This window comes from Sinocyclocheilus grahami, unplaced genomic scaffold, assembly GCF_001515645.1.
Source record: "Sinocyclocheilus grahami isolate Dianchi unplaced genomic scaffold, SAMN03320097.WGS_v1.1 scaffold367.1, whole genome shotgun sequence".
Taxonomy (NCBI): Eukaryota; Metazoa; Chordata; class Actinopteri; order Cypriniformes; family Cyprinidae; genus Sinocyclocheilus; species Sinocyclocheilus grahami.
This window is the reverse complement of record NW_015505546.1, coordinates 1194750-1214906: the sequence shown is the minus strand read 5'-3', so window position 1 is coordinate 1214906 and position 20157 is coordinate 1194750. Positions and strand designations below refer to the sequence as shown.

Below are 20157 nucleotides of genomic sequence, written 5' to 3'. Positions count from 1 at the left end.
TATTCTTATAACATTTATAACATATTTTATAGTTTTACATATAGTCACTACTATATAGTAAGAAAATTTGATTTTATAATTCTACATACTTGTGAATTGTGAGATGCAGACAGTTTCTCCTTCTGTTGATTGATCTGCTGCCACAGCAGTGATGCAGAATGTGTAACTGACTCCAGCAGTCAGACCACTGATGTGATAGGAAGTGTTAGTAGTAGTTTTATTTGTTTTATCATCAGTCCGGTGAAGTTTAAAGAAAGATCTATATCCGAATGGTTCCTCCCATCTCAGAAACACAGATGATGTTGTGATATTGTTCACGCTGAGGTTCCTGATCACATCTGGTTCTGTGTGGGGAGAGAAGGGCAAGTCATAATTGATGATTTGAAAAAACCATCACACAAGACACAAGCAAAGTAGAAATACATAAAGGATGAAACGTGAACAGGTGGGCCAAAAAACGAACAATAGACTGACAAGGGGGAAGGCAGTATTTTGTTTTGGAATCTTTAACGTGAGCTTTGTATGTAGATTCACAAATGTGAGTTTTTCTTTTCTTTTCTGTTTTTAACAATCAGGACACAAGTGAAAAATAAATACACATGGGGGAAATGTGAATCATTCTTATAACATACTCCGTAGCACAAAACAGACATTTTGTAGTTTTACATAGTTATTACTATATTGCAAGAAATAGATTTTTTTAATTCTACATACTGGTATAGTTTGAGATGCAGACAGTTTCTCCTTCTGTTGATTGATCTGCTGCCACAGCAGTGATGCAGAATGTGTAACTGACTCCAGCAGTCAGACCAGTGATGTGATAGGAAGTGTGAGTAGTAGTTTTATTTGTTTTATCATCAGTTCGGTGAAGTTTAAAGAAAGATCTATTTCCAACTGGTTCATCCCATCTCAGAAACACAGATGATGTTGTGATATTGTTCACTCTGAGGTTCCTGATCACATCTGGTTCTGTGTGGGGAGAGAAGGGCAAGTCATAATTGATGATTTGAAAAAAGCATCACACAAGACACAAGCAAAGTAGAAATACATAAAGGATGAAACGTGAACTGGTGGGCCAAATAACGAACAATAGACTGACAAATGTTAAAGCAGTGTTTTGATTTTTAATCTTTAATATGAGCTTTGTATGAAGATTCACAAATGTTGTGTTTTTTTTGTTTCTTTTCTTTTCTTTTTTTTAACAATCAGAACACAAGTGAAATATAAATACATACAATGGGGAAATATGAATAATTCTTATACTTTGTAGCACAAAACAGACATTTTATAGTTTTACATACTGGTATAGTTTGAGATGCAGACAGTTTCTCCTTCTGTTGATTGATCTGCTGCCACAGCAGTGATGCAGAATGTGTAACTGACTCCAGCAGTCAGACCAGTGATGTGATAGGAAGTGTTAGTAGTAGTTTTATTTGTTTTATCATCAGTTCGGTGAAGTTTAAAGAAAGATCTATTTCCAACTGGTTTATCCCATGTCAGAAACACAGATGATGTTGTGATATTGTTCACGCTGAGATTCCTGATCACATCTGGTTCTGTGTGGGGAGAGAAGGGCAAGTCATAATTGATGATTTGAAAAAACCATCACACAAGACACAAGCAAAGTAGAAATACATAAAGGATGAAACGTGAACTGGTGGGCCAAATAACGAACAATAGACTGACAAATGTTAAAGCAGTGTTTTGATTTTTAATCTTTAATATGAGCTTTGTATGAAGATTCACAAATGTTGTGTTTTTTTTGTTTCTTTTCTTTTCTTTTTTTTAACAATCAGAACACAAGTGAAATATAAATACATACAATGGGGAAATATGAATAATTCTTATACTTTGTAGCACAAAACAGACATTTTATAGTTTCACATAGTTACTACTACTGTACATAGCAAGAAAGTTAGATTTTTTATTCTTTATTCACATACTTGTGAATTGTGAGATGCAGACAGTTTCTCCTTCTGTTGATTGATCTGCTGCCACAGCAGTGATGCAGAATGTGTAATTGACTCCAGCAGTCAGACCACTGATGTGATAGGAAGTGTTAGTAGTAGTTTTATTTGTTTTATCATCAGTCCGGTGAACTTTAAAGAAAGATCTATTTCCAACTGGTTTATCCCATGTCAGAAACACAGATGATGTTGTGAAATTGGTCACTCTGAGATTCCTGATCACATCTGGCTCTGTGTTTAGGAGAAAGAAGCAACACTGTAAAAAATGACAGTGAATTTAACGGTAAAAGACTGTAAAAATGCTACAATAAAAACCTGTTAAATGGTTAACGGTAAGTTTCCCTTCTATATATGGTGAAAAACTGTATTGGACTGTACATGTAAATTTTACGGTAGTATACTGTTTTTGGAAGTGAAAAGATTTAATAATTTACAGTGAATAACCGTAAATTGACATTCCAAATTTGATGTTTTTTTTGTTGTTGTTGAGATAACTATGTTTCTTCTTAGTTATTTTCTTATCAGTTTTGTACATTAGGGTTGTATGTTACATCTAATGTTGTTCAATTAATATTTATTGCATTATTTCAGTTTCATGTGTGTTACCATGATGGTTTTTAGTGTTTGTGTGAATGACACTGTGCACCTTCTATACATGTTAATATTTAAAAGCTGCTTGTGATATGCTTTGGTTTATCATGTGATTTTCTCATGACCACCTGCTTTTGGTGCAGTGTATTACAAAGATACAAAACAGATTTCAGTACTTCAGTGGGTTGGTATACTAACATTATATCAGTTAATTAAATTACGTTATTTAACTGTAAATTTAAGTTATAACCGTAAAACCTAAAACGCTGCTACCATATTTTTACAGTAAAATTCTGGCAACCACAGCTGCCGTTTTTTTATCGTAAATTTTACAGATTTTTTTTTTTTCAGTGAAGTCATAATTGATGATTTGAAAAAACCACAAGACACAAGCAAAGTAGAAACACTTAAAGGATGAAACGTGAACTGGTGGGCCAAATTAACGAACAATAGACTGACAAGGGGGAAGGCAGTATTTTAACTACTACTTTAACGTGAGCTTTGTATGGAGATTCACAGATGTCAAGTTTTTCTTTTTTCTTCTTTTCTTTTTTTCTGTTTTTAACAATCAGGATACAAGTGAAATATAAATAGACAGAGGAGTAAATGTGAATCATTCTTATAGCATACTTTGTAGCACAAAACAGACATTTTATAGTTTTACATGGTTACTACTATATAGCAAGAAATAATTTTTTTATTCTACATACTAGTGAATTGTGAGATACAGACAGTTTCTCCTTCTGTTGATTGATCTGCTGTCACAGCAGTGATGCAGAATGTGTAATTGACTCCAGCAGTCAGACCAGTGATGTGATAGGAAGTATTAGTAGTTGCATCTGTTTTATCATCAGCCCATTGAACTATAAAGAAAGATCTATTTCCAACTGGTTCATCCCAACTCAGAAACACAGATGATGTTGTGATATTGTTCACTCTGAGATTCCTGATCACATCTGGTTCTGTGTGGGGAGAGAAGGGCAAGTCATAATTGATGATTTGAAAAAAACATCACACAAGACACAAGCAAAGAAGAAATACATAAAGGATGAAACATGAACTGGTGGGCCAAATTAACGAACAATAGACTGGCAGGGGTAAGGCAGTTCTTTTATATTTATTGTTTAACATAAGCTTTGAATGATATTTCTACTAAAAAGAAAAAAACAGCATAAAAGAGTGCTTGAAATGGGAATAACTCTAGTGCTTTTACAAATTACTTGAAAATAAATATTGGTGGGTCAGAAATCAATATAATGTTTATTCCTATTTTGAGTTAAGAGACTCATGATTTTCAGGTTTTCTCATTCTGTTGATCCCGGTGTCCACTTCCATGTATTTTTGTACCTGCTTTGTTGGTTTCTAGGTTTCTAAGAATGTTCTCATTTGTTTGTTACTAATTTCTTAATTGATTAGCCCTGCCTGTTCCTTGTTTCCCCCCCTCATTTGCCCTTTGTATTTATACACCCAGTTTTGTTCATTTCTTTGTCTTTTCTCATTTTTGGATTATTAGATGTCTAGTATGAAACATGTACTTTATAAGTTTGCATACTGGTAAATTGTGAAATGCAGACAGTTTCTCCTTCTGTTGATTGATCTGCTGCCACAGCAGTGATGCAGAATGTGTAATTGACTCCAGCAGTCAGACCACTGATGTGATAGGAAGTATTAGTAGTTGCATCTGTTTTATCATCCGCCCATTGAAGTTTAAAGAAAGATCTATTTCCAACTGGTTCATCCCATGTCAGAAACACAGATGATGTTGTGATTTTAGACACAAGATTCTTGATCACATTTGGCTCTGTGTACAGGAGAGAAGAGCAATTCACAAATGTCAATTTCTTTTATTTTATTTTTCTTAACAATCAGGACACAAGTGAAATATAAAATACATATGGGGGAAACAAATGAATAACAGACTAAAAAAGGTGAAAGGCATAATTCTGATAATGTACTATGTAGCACAAAACAGATATTTTATAGTTTTACATACTGGTATAGTTTGAGATGCAGACAGTTTCTCCTTCTGTTGATTGATCTGCTGCCACAGCAGTGATGCAGAATGTGTAACTGACTCCAGCAGTCAGACCAGTGATGTGATAGGAAGTGTTATTAGTTTCTATTGCATTTCTGTTCAAGTCCAAATTCTCGTCAGTCCAGTTAAGTTTAAAGAAAGATCTATTTCCAAATGGTTCAGCCCATGTCAGAAACATGGATGATGTTGTGATTTTAGACACTGTAAAATTCCTGATTACATCTGGCTCTGTGAGGGGAGAGAAGGTCAAGTCATAAATGTTAATCTAAAAATAAAACAAAAACACAAAGGACACAAAGTATAAACATATAGGAGGAAAGGTGAACTGGTGGGCTAAATCAGTAAGTAATAGATTGATGTTTACACTGTAACTTGAGTACATAGCTTTACATTGCTTTTACAAATTACTAGAAAAAATATTGGTGGGTCAGACAATTAATGTAAAGGGGTCATATGATGATGCTAAAAATAACATTATTTGGTGTATTTGGTGTAATGCAATGTATTTACACAGTTCAAGGTTCAAAAACACACTATTTTCTGCATACTGTACATTACTGTTGCCCCTCTGTGCCACTCCTTTCTGAAATGCATCGATTTTTACAAAGCTCATCGTTCTGAAAAGCGCGGTGTGCTCTGATTGGCAAGCTATCCAGTGCGTTGTGATTGGCCGAATACCTTAAGTGTGTGACGGAAATGTTACGCCCCTTACCATTTTAGGAAACACAGCATCTCCACAACATGGTGGCGGCGGCAACAATACTACAGCAAAAGTAAAAAGTTATGCCTTCTTTCTTTGCGTAAACATCTGGGCGGTGTCATGCAAATCTTCCAACACAGGGACGTAGATTTGTGGGGGCGTGTTTGAGGCGTTTTAGGAAGTCAACTTTTATAAAGAATATCTCTTTGGGTTTGAAACTTTAGTCTTTGCAACTTTAAGGATCTTACATATGCACAAACAGCTTGTAACACTCCAAAGACAAAAGAAAACTTGAAATCGCATCATATGACCCCCTTAAACTATATATAAAAGACCAGATATTTTATAATGTTACATACTAGTAAATTGTGAGATGCAGAAAGCATCGCCTTCTGTTGATTTATCTGCTGCCACAACAATGATGCAGAATGTGTAACTGACTCCAGCAGTCAGACCAGTGATGTGATACGAAGTGTTAGTAGTTGTTGATTTTCTATTTGTTTTATCATCAGTCCACTGAAGTTTAAAAAAAGATCCATTTCCAACTGGTTCATCCCATGTCAGAAACCAAGATGATGTTGTGATTTCAAGCACTATGAGATTCTCGATCACATCTGGCTCTGTGTGGGGAGAGAAGAGCAAATTGAGCACAAAGATGAGGGGAGGTGGGGGGCTGGGTCTGGGTTACTTCTGAGGTCTGGTACAAATATGACATACAAAAACATAGCCTATAGGGCAATATAAATGCACGATTAATCATTAAAATCTTGATTCAAACACATGTAATCTTGTTCCTGAATGACAATGATTCCACTATGTCTAGTAAACCTTTAAAATTTTGATCACACCAGAATATTTCGGCTGAAAATTTAGCTGTCACGACTGCTACTGTGAGGAACGAAGGAGCGCAGAGACGACGGAGAATATCACGGGGAACATTCTTTATTCAACCAAATAAAGACTCACAGGAAGGAACACACATGTAGCACGGGGATTGACGTTAGACACCGAACACTAGACACAGGAAAACACTGAGCTTAAATAACTGGAACTAAACAAGGGAATCAACAAGAAACACCTAAACCAAATGGACACAATCAAATACGGGAGAAACTGGGTCATAGGGAGAACATGGGGAGCATAACACAAGACAGGGGCAGTCCAAGGGCATGACATTACCTCCCCCTCCTGGAAGGCGCATCCAAGTGCCTCATAACTTCCAATGGGGAGAGGGGGCGGGTGGGCGCTCCGGAAGCCTCTAGGGACAGGCTTACACAGGACGGACAGCCCCCAGGGCGGTACCCGTTCCAGGACTCTTGGCGGATCAGGCAGTTCAGGAGGCCATGACGGAGCAGACAGTTCAGGGGGCCATGGCGGAGCAGACAGTTCAGGGGGCCATGGGGGAGCGGCCTCCGTGGCCTTGGCCTCGGCACTCAGCCCGGCCTCTACGGCCGGAGCCATATAGCCCCCAAAAAAAATTCCTTGAGAAAGATTTCGGGTTCTGAGGCCTTCCGTGGGCCTGACATAGGAGCAGCGGCCCTCCCTGGGCTTGACTTGGGAATAGGGTCCCTCTCTGGGCTGGACATGGGAACAGGAGTCTTCTCTGGGGTTAACTTGGGAACAGGAGTCCTCTCTGGTCTGGACGTGGGAATAGGAGCCCTCTCTGGACTAGATGTAGGAATAGGAGCCCTCTCTGGGCTGGACGTGGGAACAGGAGATGGAGCCGACACTGGAGCGGACTCAGGGGCTGGAGCCGACACTGGAGCCGACACTGGAGCGGACTCAGGGGCTGGAACTGACACTTGAGTGGACTCAGGGGCTGGAGCCGACAGTTGAGCGGACTCAGGGGCTGGAGCCCACAGTCTATTCCTCCGCATTCTCCTCTTTTGAGCAGAGGTGAAGGAGACCGCTGCTGTCAGCTGTGGCCTTGGGAGTGAATTGGCCGGCGGGCTTGACAATGGAACTGCCGGCAGGCTTGACGTAGGAGCGGCCGGCGGGCTTTAGAGTGCAGTAGCCGGGCTTGACAACAGAGCGGCTGGCGGGCTTGATGCAGCACTGGTTCTGGATCGGGGCCAGACGCTCTCCACGGGGCGATGGTAATTGGCCCCGATCCAGAACAATGAATTAAGCGTGGCGTCATCTAATGCCGTCCTCTCAGCGAGCCTGCCGAATTCCCAGGCAAATTCTACAAATGGAAGATTCTTGTGGGCTAGGGCGGCGAATCTTGTGGCGGCTTCCATTACATCAGTGAGAGAAAAAAAAGACTTTCAAAAACGGAAATAAAAACAGGGAGAAGGGCCGCTGCTTACTGTTCTACTGTTCAGTGTTCTGTCACTACTGCTACTATGAGGAACGATGGAGCATGGAGACGACGGAGAATATCACAGGGAACATTCTTTATTCAACCAAATGAAGACTCACAGGAAGGAACACACACGTAGCATGGGGATTGACGTTAGACACCAAACACTAGACACAGGAAAACACTGGGCTTAAATAACTGGAACTAAACGAGGGAATCAACAAGAAACACCTGAACCAAATGAACACAATCAAACACAGGAAAAACTGGGTCATGAGGAGCACATGGGGAGCAAAACACAAGATAGGAACACAGGGGCAGTCCAAGGGCGTGACAGCAGCGGTCATGTAAGCTTGTTTGACACAGCGATTTCAACCACAATATTGCAAACATCAAATAATAACAAAAGTATAGGGATAAAAGTAGTCTGGATATAAACACTGAAGTTACGGCATCAAAATGAGTAAATGACATTTTAAACTCATTTTACAGTACAAATAAAGATATTACACTAATATGCCAGCAGGGGTGACCAGTGACTGTTAAAATGTATTCGTTCAAAAACTCCAGATGAAACAAGTCTTCATTCATTCATTTCAAATGATTTTTTACATAATGAATTTATTTAAATTAACAAATATTTTAAATAGACTCATAACATTTTGGACATTTATAAATAGACTAATTTATAACATTAAACAACATTAATAGAACAAAACCGATACTAGCCCATATTACCTTGTTTGTTTGTCTAATGGGGGAATCATGATCTCTATGATCTATATTTTTCTATAATCTATATTATAATCTATAAACCCCCAAAAAAATAAATCCAGATTATCCAGAGTCATAAATTAATCTTAAAAGAACATATAATATACCTGGCATCTAATTTATACTATTAGCAATAATTAGTGGTGGAAATTTAGATTCTTTCAAGAGATTCGTTCATTTTCAGTTCGTTCACCAAAATTATTTGTTCACTGTTTCGTTCAGTGAACATTTCTTCATATTACATAAATATGCCAGTAGGTGTCGAAAAAGAGTGTCTTATGTCAATGAACGTATTTACTTATTACATAAAACTGATTTGGCTTTATTAAAATGTGTGCATAATCTACATTCAATAAATAAAGTCTAAATAAGCTGTTCAGATGACCAAAGCACAAGGTTTTCTTGCATAATTAACATTTTTATTGTTTGGTCAGACATTTACACATTCATAAATCGGGGATTAAACATGGAGTTATGTTCTGTATGCTAAATATGAATATAAAAACAAGCGTAGTGCACAGTACCTATAACTGCGCTTCATTTTTTCATGAATGAGAAGATCCCTCGATCTCGTTCAGACTCAAAAAGAAACTCGTTCAGTGGAGGGCGTATTCGTCCACTACATTCAACAAATCACATGCTCCGTCACATCTCATACTCGAAGGCTATTGGCTCGAGGTTTAATCATTCTTTGACAGGATGAAACAGTTCACAGAGCTACCCGGTTCACTGATCTGCGCATGCGCTGCTAATAGCGCCGTGCTGCTATGGAGGGAGGAATATCAGTGAACGAGAAATATGAGTCAATGGATTTCATGAACGAGAACGATTTGTTCACCTAAAAGATTCGTTCAAAAAGAACGATTCATTCACGAACGTAACATCACTAGCACTAATATTCGGGGTTGGGGATTAACGAAATACACGTAACATCATTATGTATTTAAAACACAAAATATGAGTAACTGTATTTCGTTATAATTACCTTTTAAATTGGTGGTAATCAAATAACAGTTACATCTGAAAAGTATTTTAGATTACTAAAGTGACTACTTTGAATTTAAATGTCATTTATTTCATTTTAATATTAATGTATAATGTTTGGAATTTTTTAACTAATGAGGCAACTGGTGATTCCCTGACTCTTTAAAAAAATGTGTGCAGCCTGTTCAAATAGCAACCGGCAGAATTAAGACGCTAGTCAGAACTCACAAAAATGCAGGGAAAAAAATCAGGCAGTCAAGCGCATAATGTGTTTTTGTCAAGGTAATACAAAGACAATTTTACTGACAAATGTGGAAAAGGTCGTAACATGACAATGCAGTGCAATTTTGTTCCCTGCAACAAAACTTCCCTCAGCTTTAATGGAACATCTAATCTTGAAAAAGCATCTTATTGTAAAGTTTTCACGCCACACATACATTTTCTCACGCAGAGCTAGTGACATTTCTCTGTATGAGTTTTTTTTTAATATTTTTTATAACATATGGTATAGTTAAGCAATTTCAATCAAGAAGTGTGCCGTTTTCCCGAATGTTAGCACGACTGCAAATGTGATAACTGATTTTACGCAATTCAAATACAAGAAGTTAATATTAAGTGACTTACATTAAAGGACAGTATTTCTGATTTGCTCTATATCACCAACAAAAACAGTTCCAAATATGGAGTGTCTTTTAAGTGCAATTAGCCCACCTTGTTGGCAGAGGCTATTTACAGTACAGTAGCTGCACCCACATATGTCTGCTTTCAATAGACATCAATAAAAAAAAACGCATATTCAACAACAGTAGCAGTGGCGTAGGGAGACTCGTGATAACTTCTAAAGCGTTCGACGCAAGTAGAATCCACCTTTTGCCAAACTTGTTCAACTCACATTCTTTTCCCTTTTCCCATCACATATCAGATCGGAAAGGCATTTATTTTCAATAAAGTACCTCACATATATTTAGTGTTTATAGGGTATAGCAGTAGGGTTAGGTGTAGGTAGGGCTTTATTGATGTCACGCGTGTGTTTCCGTTTAGTTTCTGTTTGCCCCAATTTGGTCTAATTCCTGTTTCCTGTTCTCGTAATTAGTTAATCTTTGTTCATTTAGATCACCTGCGTTGGTGTTAATCATCTCGTTTGCTCCTTAGGTTTCCTGTCTTCATAAGCCCTCAGTTTCTGTCGATTTCTTTGTCTTGGATTAATGTTATTTTTCAATGGTTTACGTGGTTGATGCTGATCAAAAAGACTCCTTTACTCCTACTCCTTCGTCGTGCGCATCCTCTACAACCACAACCCCATGACAGAATCCAAGACCCGTTACTGACAATGACGACATCAATGGAGGAAGGAGCGAGGTTAATCGCCGTGGCACAAGCGAACCCCGACCCAATCGTCTACGCGAGGGCATTCGTGGGGGAAACCCTCATGACGCTGTTCCGGATTGGGATTACTTACCATTGCCCCGCGGAGCTCCCAGACACCACCAACCTCGACTGGAAGGAGGCAGTCATCCAGTGTCTGGAGAGCCTCCGATCCCGATCCCGATCGGGGACCCCACCGTTGGCCGTTCCTCAGTCAAGCCTGCCGGCCGCGGCTTTCTCCAGTCCACCGGCCGTTCTGAAGTCTAGTTCCGAAGTCTAGTTCCGAAGTTTCTGTGGCAAGCCCACCAGCCGTTTCTGTGGCAAGCCCGCTGGCCACTCCAAAGTCAAGCCCATCGGTCGTGGCTCACTCCCGCCCAGAGCTCGCTCCAGTGTCGGCTCCAGTCCCTAAGTTCGCTCCAGTGCCCACTCCTTGAAAGCGCCTTGCTGTGCCTGCTCCTCCAGAGCTCCCTCCAGTGCCAGCACCTCGTAAGTGCTTCCGAGATCCCCAGTTAAGCCCAGGGAGGGCTCCTGATTCCTAGTTTAGCCCAGGGAGGGCTCCAGTTCCCGAGTATAGCCCAGGGAGGGCTCCAGTTCCCGAGTATAGCCCAGGGAGGGCTCCAGTTCCCGAGTATAGCCCACAGAGGGCTCCAGTTCCGGAGTATAGCCCACGGAAGGCTCCAGTTCCCGAGTTTAACCCACGGAGGGCTCGTGTTCCCGAGTTTATCCCAGTAAGGGGCTCCTGTGCCCGAGTTTATCCCAGTAAGGGGCTCCTGTGCCCGAGTTTATCCCAGTAAGGGGCTCCTGTGCCCGAGTTTAGCCCAGTGAAGGCTCCTGTCCCCGTGCTTAGCCCATTGGAGGGCTGATGCGCCATGGCCTCCCGAGTCTCCTGATTCGCCATGGCCTCCCGAGTCTCCTGATCCGCCATGGACTTCCGAGATCCCTGCTCCGCCATGGCTTCCTGATCCGCCCTGGCATTCAACAAATCACGATGGTACTGTGTCCGGGAGCGGGGCGATCTGTCACGTGTGTGTGTGTTTCCGTTTAGTTTCTGTTTGCCCCAATTTGGTCTAATTCCTGTTCTCGTAATTAGTTCATCTTCGTTCATTTAGATCACCTGTGTTGTGTTAATCATCTCGTTTGCTACTTAGGTTTCCTGTCTTCATAAGCCCTCAGTTTCTGTCGATTTCTTTGTCTTGGATTAATGTTATTTTTCAATGGTTTATGTGGTTGATGCTGATTAAAAAGACTCCTTTACTCCTACTCCTTCATCGTGCGCATTCTCTACAACCACAACCCCGTGACAATTGACACAGACGACATCCATTAATAATTTTAATAAAGATTATAATCTACACTCAATATGTTATCATCTCATACTGTTTTATAATGTAGGCTACTACAACACTGAGGTGCAAGTATCCACTACTATTTGCAATAATTATAACTACAGCATCTTCTACTGCACTTATTGCAAATCAAATAATACTTTTTAAATAGTGTAAATAGAATCTCTATCGTTATTTGCTCTTGTATAATGTAAATAGCATATCGCTAACAAAATACTGTTATTTTTACATAGTGTAAATAGAATCTATGGCTGTTTGCACATAGTGTAAGTAGCATCTATTGCTATTTGTACTTGGTGCAAATAACCACTACCTTCAAAATAAATCCCCAGCAGAAGAGTTGCGTGTCTGTGAGCAACACAGTGCTGTTTGTTTCCTGGTTCCGGCCGAACGAATGATTAATCAGTCCTCCTTAATTAATCAGTCCTCTTGAACGAATCAAATGATTCCATGACTCATTCATTAACAAAGTGATTTGCCACCACCTACTGGCCATTTTAGTTTTATATTTACAAGATAATCACCCCCCCCCAATCATTTAATCAAGATAATGTCAAAATAAAGTAAATGCACAGAGTTTTGCATTCAAATGTATATAAAGGGAACAACAACTTAGATGCAAGGTGAACTAAACTCAGGTCTGAGGACATCGGCACTGTTCACATCGAGTATAGCCCAGGGAGGGCTCCAGTTCCCGAGTATAGCCCACAGAGGGCTCCAGTTCCGGAGTATAGCCCACGGAAGGCTCCAGTTCCCGAGTTTAACCCACGGAGGGCTCGTGTTCCCGAGTTTATCCCAGTAAGGGGCTCCTGTGCCCGAGTTTATCCCAGTAAGGGGCTCCTGTGCCCGAGTTTAGCCCAGTGAAGGCTCCTGTCCCCGTGCTTAGCCCATTGGAGGGCTGATGCGCCATGGCCTCCCGAGTCTCCTGATTCGCCATGGCCTCCCGAGTCTCCTGATCCGCCATGGACTTCCGAGATCCCTGCTCCGCCATGGCTTCCTGATCCGCCCTGGCATTCAACAAATCACGATGGTACTGTGTCCGGGAGCGGGGCGATCTGTCACGTGTGTGTGTGTTTCCGTTTAGTTTCTGTTTGCCCCAATTTGGTCTAATTCCTGTTCTCGTAATTAGTTCATCTTCGTTCATTTAGATCACCTGTGTTGTGTTAATCATCTCGTTTGCTACTTAGGTTTCCTGTCTTCATAAGCCCTCAGTTTCTGTCGATTTCTTTGTCTTGGATTAATGTTATTTTTCAATGGTTTATGTGGTTGATGCTGATTAAAAAGACTCCTTTACTCATACTCCTTCGTCGTGCACATTCTCTACAACCACAACCCCGTGACAATTGACACAGACGACATCCATTAATAATTTTAATAAAGATTATAATCTACACTCAATATGTTATCATCTCATACTGTTTTATAATGTAGGCTACTACAACACTGAGGTGCAAGTATCCACTACTATTTGCAATAATTATAACTACAGCATCTTCTACTGCACTTATTGCAAATCAAATAATACTTTTTAAATAGTGTAAATAGAATCTCTATCGTTATTTGCTCTTGTATAATGTAACTAGCATATCGCTAACAAAATACTGTTATTTTTACATAGTGTAAATAGAATCTATGGCTGTTTGAACATAGTGTAAGTAGCATCTATTGCTATTTGTACTTGGTGCAAATAACCACTACCTTCAAAATAAATCCCCAGCAGAAGAGTTGCGTGTCTGTGAGCAACACAGTGCTGTTTGTTTCCTGGTTCCGGCCGAACGAATGATTAATCAGTCCTCCTTAATTAATCAGTCCTCTTGAACGAATCAAATGATTCCATGACTCATTCATTAACAAAGTGATTTGCCACCACCTACTGGCCATTTTAGTTTTATATTTAAAAGATAATCCCCCCCCCCCCTCCAATCATTTAATCAAGATAATGTCAAACTAGCATATCGCTAACAAAATACTGTTATTTTTACATAGTGTAAATAGAATCTATGGCTGTTTGAACATAGTGTAAGTAGCATCTATTGCTATTTGTACTTGGTGCAAATAACCACTACCTTCAAAATAAATCCCCAGCAGAAGAGTTGCGTGTCTGTGAGCAACACAGTGCTGTTTGTTTCCTGGTTCCGGCCGAACGAATGATTCAATTGAATTCATAAAATTACTTGCTTCATTCCTTAATTAATCAGTCCTCTTGAACGAATCAAATGATTCCATGACTCATTCATTAACAAAGTGATTTGCCCCCACCTACTGGCCATTTTAGTTTTATATTTAAAAGATAATCCCCCCCCCCCCTCCAATCATTTAATCAAGATAATGTCAAAATAAAGTAAATGCACAGAGTTTTGCATTCAAATGTATATAAAGGGAACAACAACTTAGATGCAAGGTGAACTAAACTCAGGTCTGAGGACATCGGCACTGTTCACATCTACGAAATGGTCTTGCTAGAAAACTGTTTTCATAGTACTGACAAAGATGAATGAGCAAAAGCTCTTCACGTGCGAGTTGTGAGAAGCACTCATGCTCATGACTGCTACTGAACATCTGAATGTAAACAAAAAAAATAAAATGCACATTGACGGATCTTCCATCTGTTCTTTTAAATGTGATCAAGTTTATATTTCTGAAAGCATGTGTAACTCTGTCTAAGCAAAGGCTTTTCTTTTCAAGACAAACAGGCTGCAGGTTGGTGAGTGTTCATTGCATACGCTGTAGCTTATGTAATGTATACATAATGGTGTACGTCATAAAACTGGTAATGTCATACTTTGTAGTAGTGGTTTTGTGTTCTTTTAGTGTAACATTCTGTTTGGTTGTAAAATGTATTACCATTAGTATGGAATAGTTCACAGACTGCACACACGTGTTTAACTAATAAAGATCTTCGATACTGGCAAACAAGATGCATTTGCAAATTGTTTCAATTGACTGACTGTAGTGTTGGATTACAAATTTAAGAATCTGTTTAAAATATGCTGATACTATATTCTGACATAGCATCACATGAAAAACTAAGGTGAAGTACATTGTATTTAGCATTTAAGGTAAATTACATCAGACAAATGATTATCTTAAACAAAGTGTAGCAAGAGGTTCCTGTCTGTTCCGGTTTATCTTATTGATAGTCAAATTAACCAAATTACTGAGAAAGTCACCTTTTGTTTGTAATGGCTCTTGGTGCCTCCGCCCAGTCTTTGAGTAGTTATGCTGAATGGATTAGCACCTATGCATTTGAATGACACTGTTATGCTGATGAGATCAGGGCTGGAGAAATTCCGGTAATTAGCTGATTCCTGTATTGCATTTGCATGCTTTGTTTAGATTGTCACCACCTCTACTGAATGAATCCCGCCCCCTTAAAATGTATATAAACTCTACTGTGCTGAGCTATAGTCAGACTTGGATGACTGCAGCGACGCACAGCGAGTCCTCAATAAAGAGTGACTTCTGTATGAAAGATATCCCAACGTCTCCTGGGTTCTGCTTCGACGAGGAAAAAGTTTCCTACAGTAGGTTTATGTCTGCTTCATCCAATGCTCTTTATGTTCTAAGTGTTATTAAATGTCCTGTTACAAGTGAGAGACCGCTTCAGATGATTCAGTGCATGCAGGGAACTGAACACATATTCCAAACTAATCTGAGAACAATTTCAGACTGTTTAGCCAATTGTTTAAGTCTTCGAACAAAATTGACTCACAAGAGTGAATCATTGAATCATGCAGCATCACTCATTCCCCAGTAAATAGAGAGTGTGTTTGGAATAAACTAGACATTTCTTAACATATATTGCAATAAAATAAAGCACCAAGAGGAACGTCACCCAATATAACTGTGTGAATATGCTTGAGTTAAAGTACAGACCTATATATCTACTATTAAAAGTACACATCTTCCAAAAAGTTACTAAAGTAAACATAATGGAGTAAGTGTAGTTATTACCCACCTCTGGTCAGAAGTCAATTAGAATTGTCAACATACTATTTAGCAAGAAAAATATATTTTATAATTTTACATACTGGTATATTGCGAGATGCAGACACTTTCTCCTTCTGTTGACTGATCTGCTGCCACAGCAGTGATGCAGAATGTGTAACTGACTCCAGCAGTCAGATCATTGATGTTATAGGAAGTGTTAGTAGTTGAATTTCTGTTTATTTTCTCATCAGTCCATTGAATTTTAAAGAAATCTCTATTTCCACCTGGTTCATTCCATGTCAGAAACACTGATGATGTTGTGATGTTTTTTACAGTGAGATTCCTGATCACACCTGGCTCTGTTTGGGGAGAGAAAAGTAAATGATATGTAGTGGTGGTAAAATAAATTACAACAGCTGTATGAATTATACAATTATGATTAAAGTAACTTCAGATGGAGCTTCTGTGCCAGCTCTTCATTGCAAAGATGGTTTAACAGCCTATTGTGTCTTATTATTCTAATTTAATTAACTAAATCATTAAATTCTTAAACTAAATTTAAGAATTTAACATTAAAGATGTCAGACATTTTAAAAAGGTTAGAAAAATATAAAGGCCCTATATAAAGATTAAAAGTGCCCCTGGAAATCAATTTGAGGGGGAAACATTTCCCTATGGGAAAGTTCATTTTTAACACTGATGGCAATAAATATGAAAATACTATTCATCTCTGGCTATACTGTTTAAAGTGTTATTTATATTTTTTATATCTTCACATAATTAAGAGCACACCTTTTGTATTATATTTAATATCATAATTGCTATTTAACATTACCCTTACATTTTTGATTATGCTGGGAATGCTGCATATTAATTTTTCTTTATGTGTATGTTACTTTATATAATGATACATATTGTTCCAGTTGAGGTAATTTGTAGGATCCCAGCCACCTAATTCATACCCTGGGTACATTCTTACTTTCTTTGTCTTTTTTTAATGTGTGGTATTGCAAATTGCCATCTCAGATGAGTTCACCTTCTTCAATAAATCATGACAAAATTCCACTAATATTAATTAACAACATTACACATTTTATATCTATGATATTTCAGGTTCATCCCTTATCTAAAACTCAGCATACTGTACTGTCTGAGATTAAATATAGTTGCAATAATCACTTTTGCATCCTTACAACTACAGTATATATAAAAAAGGAAGATGACAGATAATTCATAACATTACATACTGGTGTAGTTTGAGATGCAGAAAGTTTCTCCTTCTGTTGATTGATCTGCTGCCACAGCAGTGATGCAGAATGTGTAACTGACTCCAGCAGTCAGACCAGTGATGTGATAGGAAGTATTATTAGTTGCATCTGTTTTATCATCAGCCCACTGAACTTTGAAGAAAGATCTATTTCCAACTGGTTCATCCCAACTCAGAAACACAGATGATGATGTGATTTCAGACACTGCGAGGCTGACCACATTAGGTCCTGTGTAGAGAAGAGAGAAGTCAATGAAAAAGGTGGTAAAAGAGCAGATTAAAAAGTATGCTGGCCAGAACCTGTACTAAATTATACAAGGTGCAAATCTTTCACAGAAAAGGCATCACTAATAATAACAATAGACTGTCCTTGCTCTATGACATTGTTTTCAGGAAAATTAATCAAATCTGCCTGCTCAATTCTCATTTCTATACTGTGAAAAATTGCAGTCATCATTTTAATACAGTAATGAAACTAATCCTCTCTGGACAGATTATTTTTAGTCAGTAAACAAATTCAGTGAAAAGGAATACTACCATGATGCTTATTTATAACTGCACTTCACAAATGCAGTTTACAATTTAAGTCATATGATGATTTTTCCTTTCTCTTTGGAGTGTTACAAGCTCTTGGTGCATAAAGAAGATCTGTAAAGTTGCAAAGACTAAAGTCTCAAATCCAAAGAGGACACGACTAGAAATCAGTGGTTAAGTTGTATTTACAACACTGTTCCAGACCAGTTCAACCCAAATATTCAGATGTGTGCAGCACATTTTATGGAGGACCGTTTCCTGATCCTGGGAGAGTAGACTACAATGCCAGCTGTTCTGACTCACAGACTGTAAGTAAGTTTTTTTATATTAAAGAATTTGCCACTGACGATTCAAACGTGAGTTTTGAGGAGTGTAGAGTAGGACTTGTTGTTTGTCATTTCTCCGATCACAAATGCAGACATGGTTTATGGTTACGCGGCGCAATGCAACGCAACGCATAAAAAGACAGTATAAGTCATTATAATCCATAATTATGTCCCCACTGGATGCAACAAATGCCTCATTTATAATGGGTTTAAATGTTTTTGTCTCGTCGCTCCGGCTGGGACAGGGCATCACAGTATGGTAAGGGGCGTAACATTTCCGTCACACGCTTAAGGTATTCGGCCAATCACAACACACTGGATAGCTGGCCAATCAGAGCACACCTCACTTTTCAGAATGATTAGCTTTGTAAAAATTGACACGTTTCAGAAAGGCAGGGCATAGAGGAGAAAAAATAATGTACAGTATATGGAAAATAATGTGTTTTTTTAACCTTAACAGATAATTAACATATTTCATTACACCAAATAAACAAAGTAATGTTCTTTTTAGCAACATCATATGACCCCTTTAATAATATGTGCTTTTTTATATTAATAATGTTTTCCATCTTTATTCTGGTACAGAGTGTTTGGCTATCAATTTTTTTGTGTTAAGAATGAAGATTATATTGTTTATAATAACTTCATCAGAACATTTAATGAATCTAGATGGCATTTTAGTAAATACTGAGATCTAAAAAATTACATTATCTGTTTTATTTATTTTGATGGAGGTTTCATTGATAGTCACGCAATTATTCTAATTTACTGTGTAACAGGAGTTTTCGATGGGAATTTGTACAAAAACGAAAACAACAGATATTTAAAAATTCTACATACTGGTATACTGTCAAGTCAAGTCAAGTCAACTTTATTTATATAGCGCTTTTAACAATACAGATTGTGACAAAGCAACTGAACAGTATTAATTAGGAAAATAGTGTCAATAATGCAAAATGACAATAGTAAACACTCATTTTTCAGTTAAAGACAGTTCATCATTGAATTCAGTGATGTCAACATCCAGCTTAGTTCTGGATGTTCACAGCTTAATACTGTGAGTTGCAGAAAGGCATAATTCTGATAATGTACTATGTTGCACAAAACAGATATTTTATAGTTTTACATACTGGTATAGTTTGAGATGCAGACAGTTTCTCCTTCTGTTGATTGATCTGCTGCCACAGCAGTGATGCAGAATGTGTAACTGACTCCAGCAGTCAGACCACTGATGTGATAGGAAGTATTATTAGTTTCTATTGCATTTCTGTTCAAGTCCAAATTCTCGTCAGTCCAGTTAAGTTTAAAGAAAGATCTATTTCCAAATGGTTCAGCCCATGTCAGAAACATGGATGATGTTGTGATTTTAGACACAGTGAAATTACTGATTACATCTGGCTCTGTGAGGGGAGAGAAGGAGAAATCATAAGTGCTGGTAAGAAATAGAGTTAAAACATGTTAAAACATTGATACAATTAGTAATTCATAAAGAAGTTATAGCATTTGTAAGTGCTTAAGATGTTGCTGTACAGTTTTCTGCTCAAGGGAAGAAATTATGAGATGGTTTGGGGCTGAGGCTTCATTCAGATTAAACATCCAATCAGAGCTCTTACTGGTATACAGTGAAATCTGATTGGCTCTTCCCTCGGTCACATGATCAGCTGCAACTGCAAACACTCTGAATGTGTACTGTGCTCCAGGAATCAGATCATTTATATTGATGGAGGTGTTTTCAGTCATCACATTCTTATCTTCATATTCTACACGATAACGGGAGCTTTGACCATTCGGTTTAGTCCAGTTTAAGAAGACAGAGGATGTTGTAATATCATCAGCTGTGAGGTGCATTATGACGTCAGGCTCTGTGAGTGAAAAATAACAGATATTTGGGAATTAAAATGTGAATGCTGAAAAATGACTGTAAAGATTTATACATATGAAAGGCATCAGTCATTTAATACTGTATGAATTCTTTTGCTGAAGTGTGTCACTAGGAAATATCAGTTTACATTTCCAAACATTCATTTTGCCATTTA

General features: G+C 38.4%; 3 protein-coding genes across 3 annotated transcripts in view; all 3 read right to left on the bottom strand.

Annotated features, from left to right (window-relative positions):
- LOC107549291 (receptor-type tyrosine-protein phosphatase eta-like) overlaps window positions 1–4867 on the bottom strand; it is an 18436-nt gene extending 13569 nt beyond the window's left edge. Inside the window, exons 1-7 of the mRNA XM_016230331.1 lie at window positions 4552–4867; window positions 4111–4359; window positions 3269–3520; window positions 1944–2198; window positions 1302–1556; window positions 715–969; window positions 90–344 (exon numbers count right to left, since the gene is read on the bottom strand). Of these exons, the coding sequence (XP_016085817.1) occupies window positions 90–344; window positions 715–969; window positions 1302–1556; window positions 1944–2198; window positions 3269–3520; window positions 4111–4359; window positions 4552–4771 (1741 nt within the window). The 5' untranslated portion in view covers window positions 4772–4867. The remainder of the gene's footprint in view (window positions 1–89; window positions 345–714; window positions 970–1301; window positions 1557–1943; window positions 2199–3268; window positions 3521–4110; window positions 4360–4551) is intronic.
- Window positions 4810–19976, bottom strand: LOC107549262 (receptor-type tyrosine-protein phosphatase eta-like). The gene is made up of 5 exons (XM_016230273.1): window positions 19735–19976; window positions 19252–19521; window positions 17242–17490; window positions 5840–5913; window positions 4810–4821 (listed from the first exon to the last, which is right to left on the bottom strand). The coding sequence occupies exons 1-5, from the start codon at window positions 19967–19969 to the stop codon at window positions 4810–4812; spliced, it is 840 nt and encodes a 279-aa protein (XP_016085759.1). The 5' UTR covers window positions 19970–19976.
- A 99-nt stretch (window positions 19977–20075) lies between these two features.
- The window catches only part of LOC107549261 (endochitinase A-like), a 36970-nt gene continuing 36888 nt past the window's right edge, over window positions 20076–20157 (bottom strand). The window contains exon 10 of the mRNA XM_016230272.1: window positions 20076–20081. Coding sequence (XP_016085758.1) covers window positions 20076–20081 — 6 coding nt within the window. The remainder of the gene's footprint in view (window positions 20082–20157) is intronic.